Source organism: Rattus norvegicus, chromosome 17 (genome assembly GCF_021556685.1).
Source record: "Rattus norvegicus strain SHRSP/BbbUtx chromosome 17, alternate assembly SHRSP_T2T, whole genome shotgun sequence".
NCBI classification, from domain to species: domain Eukaryota; kingdom Metazoa; phylum Chordata; class Mammalia; order Rodentia; family Muridae; genus Rattus; species Rattus norvegicus.
In genome coordinates, this window is record NC_141550.1 from 82,368,726 (window position 1) to 82,382,500 (window position 13,775).

The 13,775-nt window shown below is 41.3% G+C and overlaps 1 protein-coding gene across 24 annotated transcripts in view; it reads right to left on the reverse strand.

The window, feature by feature from the left end:
• Nucleotides 1-13,775, reverse strand: part of Mindy3 (MINDY lysine 48 deubiquitinase 3) — a 78,662-nt gene that overhangs the window by 28,833 nt on the left and 36,054 nt on the right. For 7 of the 24 annotated variants that reach the window (XR_015640727.1, XM_087590268.1, XM_087590267.1 and 4 more), the window contains 2 exons: nt 12,736-12,816; nt 11,071-11,133 (listed from right to left, as the gene is read on the reverse strand). The exons of 7 other annotated variants lie outside the window; for them this stretch is intronic. Coding sequence is in view for 11 of the 17 variants with exons in the window: in XM_087590268.1 (XP_087446394.1) it covers nt 11,071-11,133; nt 12,736-12,816 (144 nt within the window). In the remaining 6 variants the exon portion in view is untranslated. 24 annotated transcript variants of the gene reach the window in all.

Below are 13,775 nucleotides of genomic sequence, written 5' to 3' on the forward strand. Positions count from 1 at the left end.
GGTCTTATTAATTATACTAAAATCACTTGGGAACTATCAGGAAACACTTTTTAAAATAATCATTAAATGTTCTCGAAACACATAGTATCATTTAAAGACAGGTAGGTAGTGGTCTTTTCTTTTTAGTTTTCATTTTCAAAAACATGCAAAAGCCCCAGGCTCTCTCCGCAGCAAGCTTTCCTGTTGTGAGCCACAGTGGGTGCAGGAAGAGCCTTCGAGGTTGTTCCTCTGCACAACTCTAGGCTCTCCAAGCACAGTGGAAGCACACAGCAGTGGGAGACAATGCCTGTGGGGTATGGGGAACTCCAGAACTACAATCAGTAAAGTCACAAGAGTAGCCAGCAGTCCTGTCTCCAGTACTGCACTCGTGTAACCCACGGTAACTACCTTTTGAGTCAGGCCAGATGCTTCATCCCCAGTGCTCTAGGTACCTACTTCGTACTGATTCTCCTATGTATCGAGGAGTCTGCTACTATATTTGGTCTGCCTTTAGGGAACTTTAGAAAATACTCTTTCAAATTCCCCTATTTTACATAGATAATCCAGTTAAGAATTAAAAAAGAAAACAAGAGTTGGCAGTCACATTGTTAAAGATGGCAGCTAGACCAGAAATGTGGACTGAGATTTCAGCAAACACATTTAGGAATGGTCATACCGTAAGTATGTAAGAGTTACATAAAACAAAAGCTACTGCCAGTAATAAACTCTATTGACTACAGTCTCTTCCTCACTTAGCTAAATTGAGCTGTGGACTCAACTACTGACTAAAGGAAATCAGGCTTTACCAGGGCAGAGCAGCCTTCTCTCTCCCTCTGCCTGCCCAGGGTGCTTTATCTTCCTCAGGTGGATCCCTTGCCTTCTCTTAGGACCACAGAGGGGGTGGGGGTGGGAGTGGGGGTAGGGTGGGGGTGGGTAGGGACGCTTTTCTGAAGCAGGTACACTGAGATGGAGAAGGGTCATAGATATCCACATCAGCCAGCCCACTCAGCCAGAGTACAGCCAAGAGGGCAACCGTCCCAGGAATGCTGAAGCCCAGGCAGGACACTGACAGTCTACTGCAGAGTCCTGCCAAGGTCAGCTCGAACATAAAGCTTCCCTTGTTTTGTGGTGATGCAAAGCATTAACAGAATCTTAAAGTAATAAAATTAGCCTAAAATATGCTAAGCTTAGGAAAGCTTTTAGTTAAAACTTCAAGTTTTTAATTCCAAAATAATTGAAAGGGCTAATTTGTATAGACTTCTTATCAGACTTTCAAAATTTTAGTAAAATTATGTTATATTTATTTTGGAAAACGTGTTAAGTCACACAAATTATGATTTAATCTAAAATATAAATAATTTCTTAAATCTATTCTTTTTCTGTAATGGGTAAGTTATAAAATATAAACATTAGCAGAAATAGTAAAACCTTAGACAGATGGATGAGACGATTAACTTCATTAAAATACAGAAGTAAACTATTACAAAATGCTCATTATTTTAATTTTTAAGAATTTTATCCAATAATTAAAGATACATACAGTGAATTTTCCTCAGAACATTAAATATTAAAGACTATGATTATTTATTTTCCAGTAGAACAGGACTGGGCAATTTTAAAAGCCCTAAAGACAGGATCTCCCTCCCGAGTACCTCACTGTGGTGTGAGTGGAGCACCACACAGACAGCCCCTGCTCTGCACCCAATCCCAGAGACACAGTGCACTGGCTACCGTGCTTCTCCTTTACACGACGTTAGGCTTCTCTATGTAATTTCTGTTTAGATGGTGATGTGTATTCATATGCTCTTACCGGATAGGAAATGGACTTTATTATAGGAAAGATCAAAGATGACACTATACATACGTGTGCATACACACACGTACACGCACGCATACACACACACACACACACACACACACACACACACACACACACACACACACAGAGAGAGAGAGAATGAAAATAAGATTTTATAGTCCCAAAGCAGAACAAAATCAAGGCTACAATAATCACACCAACATCCAAAGGAAACTTGAAATGATTGTGACAAGAATTTAGACCCTGTTGTTTTGAAAACAGAACTCCCTGATTGTGTAGTTTACTAACATTTTTTAATGCTTGTTTAGCAATGATTAACCCAAGGTTGAAATGCACAATAAACAGATCATCTAATAATATCTAAAGTATTATTTTCAAATGTAAAGTTCTATTAATGCAAATTTACTCCATAATTAGTGCTCAAAGAAGAATCTGTTGCAAGTAATTCATTCCTAAACCCAATTAACAAAAACGCAGAGAACCACAGGTGAAAATAATGGTTGGGGAAGAGCAAGCTAGGAGGGCAAAGGCCAACCACCTTGCTTGTCACACTGCAGCCTTTAAGTGTGCAAGCACAACTCATGCAAAGACGCACACTGAACCGCAGGCACTCGTGGCTGAGAAATTCACTGATTACGGAAGTGTGGGTGCAGTTACTTCCACAAAGAAAACACACAACACATAACATCATCCAGAGTGCAGCCCTGCTTAGCAAGAACTGGCTTTATCTCCTGATATTAAAAAAGAGAAAGTGAGTTTAGGCCTGGGTGCTAACTCTTCAAGGATGACGTTAAAGGACCTAGTGCACAAGGACGCCCTGTGCAGTGAGTTCGCAAGTTCTTAAAACAGCAGAGCAGCACAGAGGGAGTCCTGCAGACTCAGGCCCACAGGACAGAGTCCCCTCAGCAGAAAAAAGGTTGTGTTCTGCCAACGCTCAGAGAGCCACAGGAAACAGTCTCCATTCTACTGAATAGGAGCTTGGTTTCTTTCTAGAAAGGAAGAGTCCATTACTGAGTCTTGCCTGCCTACGTCCCCATCAGAACCCCGAGGGGGAGCTCTGCTGCCTGACTTGCTCTGCAGGGAGATTCTGTGACAGTCCCTTAAGTCCCTTAAGAACCAGCACAGGCAGCTTTTGTGCTTTTCTCTCCGGTCCTTAGGATACTGTGTCGCTGAGAGCAATACCACATTTGCTTTTAACACAAGCTCGTGTTTAGTTAGATCTTTAAAAAGACCAGTAGCATATCAGAAAAGATCTACAAAGCACAGTGAGAAGTTCAAATTCCATAAAATATGTAATACATTTTCAATATGGTTTTCTAATGTGTTCATAATATGGTAATATTCATTTTATTGATTTTTAATAAAACCAGTGTAATAACATTTTCTTACAATCTTATAAAAATTATTTCTCTTTTGTGGGTCAGAAAGAGACAGCAACAGTTTAAAAAGGTTCAGCCTGGTCACTGGGCATCTCATACAACATGGTGAGTACTAGTTCAGCACCTACAGTGACATCACCGAGTGACATCACCGACTCCCAATGGAGTTCCTCATTAAAAGTTTCAATCAACCCAAAGGTCAGTTATTCTTACACAGGCACATGACAGGCTATTTCAAAAGGGAGAAACTTTTCCTACCTACCCTCAAATCACAACAGCAGGGGTTTTTTTTGTTTTTATTTTGTTTTTGTTTCTGTTTTTTTGTGGAGCTGAGGACCCAACCCAGAGCCTTGCCTTGAGCTTGCTAGGCACGAGCTCTAGCACTGAGCTAAATCCCCAACCCCACATCAGCAGTCTTAACTCTGACAGACACTTTGATGCTGCTTATTTATAACTACTTGTTAGAGTCCCTTTATTCAGTAATACTGTTATTTATAAGTATTGGAATTGGTATTTAAAAGATACCACAGTAAGTTTAAGGAAATCTTAAACATGTAACAAACAGCGCTTGCTTTAGAAATGGCCCAAGGCTTCACTAGGCAGAGTCGCTCCCAATTCTGCCACAGTTCCCAACTGAGACCCTGCACGCCTCAGGTCTTCTGGGCTCCAGTTAAAACTGAATGTGATCTGTTGCGTGGTGATCTTTTGCGGAAAGGTCTTTTACTTTATTTTATGTGTACCAGTGTTTGCATGTATGTAAGTATACCTCATGTGTGCTTGGTGCCTACTGAGGTCAGAGGAGGGTGCCAATCCCCACGAGCTGGAGTGTGACAAGTGTAGTGGGTGTTGGGGACCAAAGGTCCTCTCTTCTTAGCTGCTGAGCCATCTCCTCTTAACACTGCTAACAATTTATGTGATTCAATTACTACTACTCTATTCCTCATCTCATTTACTTAAAATTTGTAGTTTTTCTATGTATAACAAAATAGTACATGAAGCCAAGAAGTTTTTGGTAATCAGTGGATAAATACAACTTTATCCAAGTGAGTAATAATTACCACTTGTGTAGTATGTTTCTACAAATATAAAATACAATAAAAATTAAAAAACAAAATCAAGAAACTAAAGTTCTAATTTAAAAGAGACAAATAGATATAAATAAACCACAATGCAGAAAGCTTAAATGGATTCTTGTTTGAGGTAAAAATTTGCAAAAATAAAACACTCTGTTGGGTTGCTCGGGAAACTTCTTATGTAGATGGTGAGATTTTAGGCTTCGGTTGGAACATTTCTCCGCACTGTAAAATTTACAGGAGAAATACACACCTGCTTTGCAATCAGAAAACAAAGACATACTATTATAGACTTTTGCTTATCTTTTTTTAAAACTTTGCTTATCTTATATGTAAATATGTAAATATATGAATGCTTATTTAAGAATATGTAAAAAAAGAAGCCAAAGTCATCAACAACTCGACACTGGTAGATTTTCAGTGCCATCCATCAAACTATGTATGTGAATTTTTAAAAACTGTTGTGGTTTTATTGGTACAAATTATTACAAAGGTTTTATACACACACATACACACACATACACACACATACACACACATATATATAACTTCACTGATTTAAATACTTTAAGACACTAACATGGAGGCTCGTGTTACCCCTGAGTGAAATGCCAGTCTGCCCGTCAGCTTGCTTCTAGCACATGGATATAGTCTCTGCCTTCATTTTCAGAATGGAACATAGCATAGCTGCCACTTCTGTTTACATAAAGCTAATACATAAGCTTACATTTTCACAATAATTTAATAGCAGGTATCCAGAACATATAAGGAAATCTAAAAATTAAAATAAGCCTCTAATCAGATGTTTAAATCAAGCTTGCAAACTGCATCTGAATGACAATTATTTTCAGCAAAGCAAAATTTAATTCTACAGATTTCAATCTTTCACATTTTTAATAAAATTCTTTGAGTCATTTGTACATTCAATATTACTACCAATAACTTTTAAATTACCTGGCTTGATACATATCCTTTCACATCATAGAGAAGGCTAAGTTTAATAGGGTTCTACCTGGTATTCAGGTAACTTACGTAAACTCGACTGTTTCTGCTTTTTCAGGCATGCAAAATTAAAATTGGCTTTTCTCTCTTAAACATATTTCTTTTGGAATAAAGAATGGGGCTTGAGTCAGTTGTTCTGATAGTTATTTCCTGTGCTTAATGTAAATTAAAATGAAAAATTTTACTCTCATGTACTATCTAAAATAGACTGCCGTGCACCAGCACTTTTGAAAGAATAGTCACTATGGGAGTGATATGGAAATTAGATATGGAAGAGCGGCTTTGAGCTTAGTTCTCTACATACTTGTCTCTCATTGCCTTAATCTCAAGATCACTGGGCTTGCAAGTATCACGTAAACCCTGAGTCACAAGCAAGTGCATTAGAATAGCGAAGCTACACCACCTGTACAACTCATTGAACTAATGTCGCGCTAAGGCCTGCACAGAGCCCTCACCCCTACGTTCTGGCATCTTCGGTAAAGGAAGGTACTCTGCACACTACCAAACCAGCCACAAACCTACAATGGTGTCCTGCCTGCAAGATACGCTAAGACAGTGGTGGCACCAAGCTTGTGCCGATAACTAATCAGTAATTGATTGGACTTAAGGATCCACTCCACAAGATAGAAACTACATTCAGCATTGCTTGGGTTGCCAAGAATCAGAGACTAGATAGCCCAGGGACCTAGCGTAAAGTCAAATAGTACTGATCTAACAAACACCCCCAAAACCCAAACAAACAAACAACAGAGAGCAACCCAACAACAAACTGATAAAATGACTCCTTACAATATTCTGCTGTACTCAGAGATCAGTGCCTTGTTCCACCACCATCAGAGAAGCTGCTTATCTCAGCTTGGGAACACAGATAGAGACTGACATGTACATAGTACCCAGGGAGTGAGAGACCTCGGAATGCTCAGTCCTAAATGGGATGTCTCCATCGAAGCCTTCCCTCAGAGCTCATAGAACCCACGGAAGAGAAGGCAGAAAGAGCCGGGGGGATGAAGCCACCACAGAAACAAGGTCCTTTAAGTCAGCAAGAGCAAAGCCCACATGAACTCAGAGAGGGACGCAGCATGCACCAGGTCTTCTGTGTATGCATTATGGCTTCCAGTTTAGTGCTATATTGGATTCCTGAGTGTGCAAATGAGGGGTCTCTGATTTTTGTGCCTTCTTTTGGGCTCTTTTCCTTCTGTTGGTTTGTCCTGTCCAACTCCCCAGTGAAAGTTTTGTTTTATATTATTTTATTTTGTTAAGGTTAAAATGAATAATGAATGAATGAATGACAATGTAGCCATGTAAAGGTTAACAACTAAGCCGTCGTTTATACCTGCTGAGGAGGGAAAATCCCTTCTTCTGATGGGTGGCACTGGGTTTATCAACTACTGCAGGGGGAGCCTTGTGTTCAGGAGTGCACTCCCCGGTTTCTGTGCGTATGCTTTGGTGTAGCTACAGTTTGGTGCTCTATTTTGTTCTCTTGGTTTTGCTGTTGAGTTGGGACTTTGTTATTTTTCTGCAAAAGAACTTGAGAGTTAGGTGTGCCTAGAATGCCTTGGGGTAGGGGATAGATATGATCAAATATATTTAAATGTAAAAATGGTGTAAATAATAGTTTAAAAAGAATAGCAAAACTGTCAAGCACGTATCTTTGAGTCCCTTGAAGTCTAATCATCGCACAAACATATCTCATTATACATTTCTACATTTTGTCTACAAAACCCAAAGCATCACCAAGTCCTGTCATTTTACCACAGGAAGCAAACCTCTCATTCATGCACTTTTCCTGACTCTATACTATCACTCTGAGACAATTCAGAAAGGGCCTGCTTTGGGGAAGGGAAAGAAAGATGGCAGGAGAGGAAGATAGGAGGAAGACAGATCTTAAAGGTAGAGGGGCATTTGAAAGGGGAATGATGGGGGAAGAGGTTAAGTCAGAAATGGGATGGCAGGGTGTGGGAACTCTGCCAGGGGTACTGTTCCATCCCTACAGGGCACAACCTGGCCGATGGCTGGGGCCCCAGAGAGGATAGCCAAAGCAAACAACAGGCAGTGGTAAAGTCTGTTTCTTCCCCAGACCAGGAGCAGGAAGGACTAGGCAGATTGCTGGCACAGCTGGACTGACACGGCGAAGTTAAATCCTCTGGGCAGGCTGACTACAAGTGGTCTCTGTCTGTCAACTCATCCGGATCACTCATCTGCAAACCTGAATCCTGGGAATGAAGGGTGGAGTTTTGCCTTTGCAGTCATTGCTTGGTACAACAGCAGCTCACCCAAAATTTAGCATTCTCATGCTTCTTTGTCTAAAAAAAAAATTGTTTAAATGTCTGCTTTTCCCTAGCAACAGGATTATCTAAAGAATGTTCAACTTTTAACCCCAAATTGTTTACAGATTATAAATGACGGTAATATGGACATTACAATTCGTCTCTTTTTGTAAATTTATAATTTCACTTTGGATCTACCTCCCACGGGTCAAAGGAACTACCTTAACAACAATTACTTAATCTTCTATTGATGTCTACATAAGTCAATTTACTTTTCACAGACAAGCAGTTTTTGCTCATTTCACGTCCATAATTAACATGGAGTTTTCTTTACCTTAAGCGGATAGGATAAATAAATTCCAACCCTTCCCTCTGCTTTCCCTAGTGTAACTTCCCACTTCCAGGATTAAAATTCCTCTAACACCCATTAAACTGCTAACAGGTTTAGAGCAATGGATAACTATTGGGCTGCCAATCAAACTGTACAGGTTTAATGTGTGCATTAATGCGTGTAAAAAAAGAAAAAAAAGTATAACCCCTTGCACAGATATCCCACTGTCAGGTCTGCAGCCCTGTTATGATTATGCTGCAGGCTGACCCCTATGAAAGCAGCACTGTCTCGGCAGGTCAGACTCAGACCCACCATCTTCCTCGGACCTGCCTGAGGCCGGCAGCTGCCTTTCGTCCAGATACACTGGCTGACTGGAGAATTTGAGACAAGCAGGGTCTCTCCACCAATAGATGAAATCTCTTGCTGGAGCCTAATGGTGACTAAATTTAGTGGAGGGAGGGGGGCTTGCATAGTGCTGAGAAAAAAATGTTATGTCTATGTAAATGGATCAGATATTGTTTGAGAAAAATGCTTACACCCTCAAAAAACAAAACAAAACAAAACAAACAAACAAACAAACAAACAAAGCTGTGCAGACTTACTCTTGAGATTTCAATCCACTGAGCAATTAGGTTGGTTCAATAATCCCTTGTCCCCTGGCTCCTAGCCCTCACTTCTCCTCTGCTTATGTTGTGTTTGGTTTTGATGCTTACACCCTGCCTTGTCCAATTGTTAAACAACAGAGAGCAGCACTGCAATCATCAACAGAGAGCAGCAGGGCAAGCATCACTGCTAACTGGGCTCTGGTTCCGTGCCAAGCTGTCCCCAGTACAGGGGTGGAATACTTTAGTGACGTTTCTCCATTAAAAAATAAATCAGGGGGAGATGTGGGAAACTGCTAATTAAGGTCGAAGTCCTCCGTGATCGGATAGCCTCTGGGCTTGGCACAGAATGGGAGACTCCCTTCATTAGCAGGCTTCTCCTTTGAACTTGTCTGGGAAATTTTAAGTCCTGCATAAGCCTCTACCTGAGCAATGTCCCATAGCCTCAATCAGATTACAGGATCCATTTCCTTTCTCCTGATAAACCTCTTCAGGTAGCACCTGAGAGTCCTGAAATGCTTCCCCATGCTAATGAGGCAGTCCAGATACCCTAAGCCCTAGCCAATGACCTTTGCCCATCCTGGATGTTCCTACTCTCAGTCCCTCAAAACTTTATAAACCTCGAGTCACCCTAGTAAGGTTGATCTGCCTCCTGATAGCTGATCATGGTGTGGTTATTAACTGTACACACTCACAGGGCTTCCAACCCTCATCCCCACGCTCAGCATCTCTGCTTCCTTTGATCTACAAGGCCAAAGATCTACAAGAGTGGGGAGACCCACAGAAGGGTAGAGCAGAGGAGGCTACAGGAAGGGGAATAATTAGAAGCCTATGAAAGCATATTTATAAGCCTCTCTCTCTCTCTCTCTCTCTCTCTCTCTCTCTCTCTCTCTCACACACACACACACACACACACACACACACACGATCAAATTGACATTACTCTACATAGGGGATAATGCTCTTCCCAGAAGCACTAGAGTACCCAATCAAAAGCTAATGCCAAATGAGGGGTGGCTCCTATCCAGTTGTGGTCGGAAGGGTCACAGAGCGCCCCAACCCCCGACTATACAGACCATGGCCTGCTCTAGGTCGCTTACCAGAATTTGAGGTGTATGATAGCCCGTTTCTGAGCACACCATGTACTTCGGGCACAGTGCAGGGAGATATCAAGCTGGTAGTGAGAAAGACATTTCTTCCCTGATGGGAAGAGGTCTCAGGTGTCCTACAGTAATTTTCTGAAATCGAATTTCCACTTTAGAGGGAAGCTCCTTAATACCCAGGAGATTCTAAAGGGAGAATTGTTAAGATTCTGTAAACATCTTGAAGCTTCAGAAAGTCCCTAAAACTGACCATATGCGTAAGTCCCTTACCACCCAGTCTACGTAAGCAGCAAAGACGGCTAAAAGACACCTCCAGAACAGCTGGGCTGCCTGGAAGGGCGAGATCAGACAAGCTGTCGGTAAGAGGCAGAGACCAGCAGAGCTACCTGAAAATCAAATCAAATCAAACAAACCAAACACCACCCTATGGAGAGCTGCCTATGAGCTATACAGTAATTCCAAGTTCCAACTTTCACAAGTTGTCACTCAGGTCGGGGTGCTTTCAAAAGCAGTTGTTTTTGAGTCATTTCTGCTCCTATAAGTAACGAGATTCCTACTCCTGTACTTAATCCCATAAAACTGTCCTGGTTCACCCCTAGCTGAGAAGCTGCACAGAGCTGAAGACTGTGAGGAAGCGGTGGGTCGGTGTGGTCTGTAGTAGACACCCCCATTCACATGTGGGCAGCTCGAACTGCCTTCACTGAATTATTTAAAAAAAATGGGGGGGGGGTAGAGAGGCAAGGGATACATTAGGTAGAAGTTAGAGGACGGAATGGGGGTGTCTGATAATAAAGACACATTATATGCATGCATGAAATTATCAAAGGGTAATAAAAAATTACCCTGGACTGAATTATAGCAACTGCATCACTTACCATAAAAATGATAAAATCTGATTAACAGATCACCTGAGTTGGGTTCAACAAGTCTGATTTCTGCCATTAGCACAGTGAGCTGTTCACAGGGAGATTTAAGCCTGTTCTTCTCACAGCCCTGAACTGCATCCCCGGGATGTTTGCCGACTGCATGGCCCTGAGGACCCTCAGGCTAAGGAGTAACATGGTGCACTGTCTCCCCAACGTCACCTCACAGCCGCCTCCAGCTTTTGAGTGTCCAGCTCTTTTCTTTCCGTGGCTCTCCTAAGGATGCGGATTTGCTTCAACTACTTCCTAAGTGGCAATGCTCTCCTCTCCTCTCTGGTTTAAGCCCACTGCTACCTCAGTGCTCACTTCAGATATCAATTCCTCTAGGGAACATTGGGCTTTTTCAAAACTCACAAGAATCCTCATGGTATTACAGACAAGCTTGTCAAGATCATCACTCTTGGAATTTCTGAGCGGTAATCGGCCATGGCCTCTTCCATCAGATACACACCTCTGCGAGAGCAGGAACAATGTCTACGTTTGTTTAACACTGTAGTCCCAGCATCTGGCATAATTCCAGGCACAAACTATCCCTAGAAGCCATCTGATAACCGAGCACGGGAATAGAGGAGCACAGCTGCGGCCCACGTACAGTGCATAAGGTGTCCAACCGTTTGCAGACAAGGAACAAGGCTTCCTCATAGGCTGCGAAAATCTGTGAGCAAAGAACAAAGGGGCCTAACTCCAACCAGTAAAAACCAAGATCACGACACACAGAGCCAGTCTATGGAAAGGACAATTTCATGTAATATTACAGTTTATTCTAATAAAACGTGGGGGATTAAATTCATGTGTCTTTGAAGCCATAGGTCATACAGAGTGAATAAATTAACCACAAAATAACTGACAAAAATCAAAACAAACAAAAGATAACAGTGAAAATATAAGTAAAAGTGAAGTATTTTACAAAGATCAAACTAAATGGTGAATAGTTCCTTTTATAATTCCAAGAACAGCAAAGCTTCTAGCATTTTCTATGTAGTGAAGAATATACGAATACTTTAGATTTTAGAATATTTTAAATTGAATCCAAATGAATGTTAATAGTTTCATTTACTATTTATGTAATTTTCCATTGAGGCAGAAAGACTGGGGTACAGCATCAGCCTTGGCTACATGATAAGAGCCTATCCCAAAAATTCAAGTCCCCCCCACACACCCACTTGTACAGTTTCATGTCAGCTTTCCCAATGTTAAAGACTAGGGCTGGAGATAAAGTAATTGTTTTACAAGCACACTATCATGTAAATTGAAACTGATTATCTTTTCTAGAAATATATACTAACGAACTGTTTGCTCAGAATTATAAGTGTTCTGTTTCTGGGTTTGATTTCACCCTTCCTGCCTCGAAAGGGAAACTAACAGCAACGCTCAGACGGAAAATAATGTATGGGGATGGCCTGTATTTTTGTACCATTTACAGGTTAAGAAAAAATAACGTGCACCTTATTCCGTACCTCTACGCTTGGCTAACACAAGAAAAGCAGGAAGAAAATAAAACATGAGATGACCAATTCAGTGAAATTTATACAATTTTTACAGAAGGAGACTTACACTGAAAAAAAAAAAAACATGCTACCAAGGTCTCTTGGAGTAATTAGAAAAGTACACTTGGAGTAAGGAACCAAGTATACTTCTCTTCTTAGTCCCACGTCCGACAGTTTTTGTTGGTAACAGTACCACAGACATCTGATAACTCTTTGCTGAGTAATGACTATGACCACAGTGCTAAGGAGTCCTTTGTGCTAGAGACTACCAAATAGCCCAGATTCAAGGCCCACAGCACTTCAAAACCTAGGTACTGTTATAAAGGCCCACTGTAAACAGACAGAAAAAGGCTAGCCCAAGAGATGTTGCAAAGAAGCTAGGGTTTAAATTGCCAAAGCTCTTACCACCCCACTGTGGAAAATACTATATCTTGTTAACGAGTAAGATTTAGAAACCATTTTACATAAGAATCTAAAATAAAACTAAAGTGGTTTCTTCCATGTCTTGGCAACTTCTGAACAAAAGCAAAAGCCAGAGCTCGGAAGCCAGCAGAGGCAAAGCCACGTAATGGAGTGGAGAAGGAGTTCACTGAGGTGACTCCAGCCCCAGAGCAAGGCAACAGTGCGGTGTGAACTGCTAAGGTTTCTGGGAAACATTCCATTTATTACTGGTTCGATTGTCTCTGCACAAAGATCAAACTAAATATGGACTCACAGTGTTACTTGTTTGCCTAATATCATTGTGGGGAAAAAATCCCCGATAAGCATACCTTGGCAAAAAATACGGTGAGGTGAGTTTCGCTGCCAACAATCCAAATAGGGAATTTTGGAGATTTCAAGTAAGAACCAACCTAGAATAAATTCAGCAAAGTAAAACAAATAAATGAAAGATTTTACGCTGTCCCTTAAATACTTGTGCAGAAATACGTGAAGCATAACAAGCGACTCATTAACACTCCTTACCCACAGAGGTTAGATGCTGAGTACAGAAGGGGTCTGAACCTAAGCTTACACTGTGCCTTTAAAGCAGACACTGCGATGCAGGTCTTACACACACATGTCACAGCTGGAAATGAGGACTTTAGGTCAAGAAATCATTCTCAGCTTTTGCTATATTTACAGATAGAATAGTCACTTCAGGATCTCAATTTGGCACAAACTTAGAGGCATAAATTTATAATTACTTTATAAGGTTAAATAACTATATATGTGTATGTGTGTATATACATACATAATTATATATATGATTGTGCCATCCTAAAGGCTATATATCCATATATGAGGTTGTACCAAAAAACTTGTAAGCGTTTCATTTATGACTGAGATAAAAGTTAAATTCTGAGCACACAGTCCATCACGTTTCCATCAACCGATTCTACACTCTCATGAGGACACTCCTTTAAAAGCAACGAATCTTACCAATCCTGTTCGCTCTTTCTCCTCAGACTGGGAAACTGTAAGAAGCTACTTGCAGCACTCAGGGTACATCACCCCTTTTCTATTAGCCAGCAGCCCTTGTTTTAATGCCATCAGCCCCTTGGAATTTACTCTCAGCGTGAGGGAGGTGGCAAACAGGAACTCGTGTACTCACGGGCAGAAAACCCATTTGTCCTATGAGAGCAGGGATGAATGAGACGTGCTAACATGCAACGGAAAACCCATCAATAGGCAGGCTCCTTTGAGGACAGCCGAGAAGGGGATGGGTGAGGAAGAGGTGAGCTGCTCAGTTAGTCCATGTGGCTGTGGAGGTGAGCAGAGAGGTGCGTGCATGGTGGCGGGCCTGGCTGAACTTGAGCACTAACTACAGAGC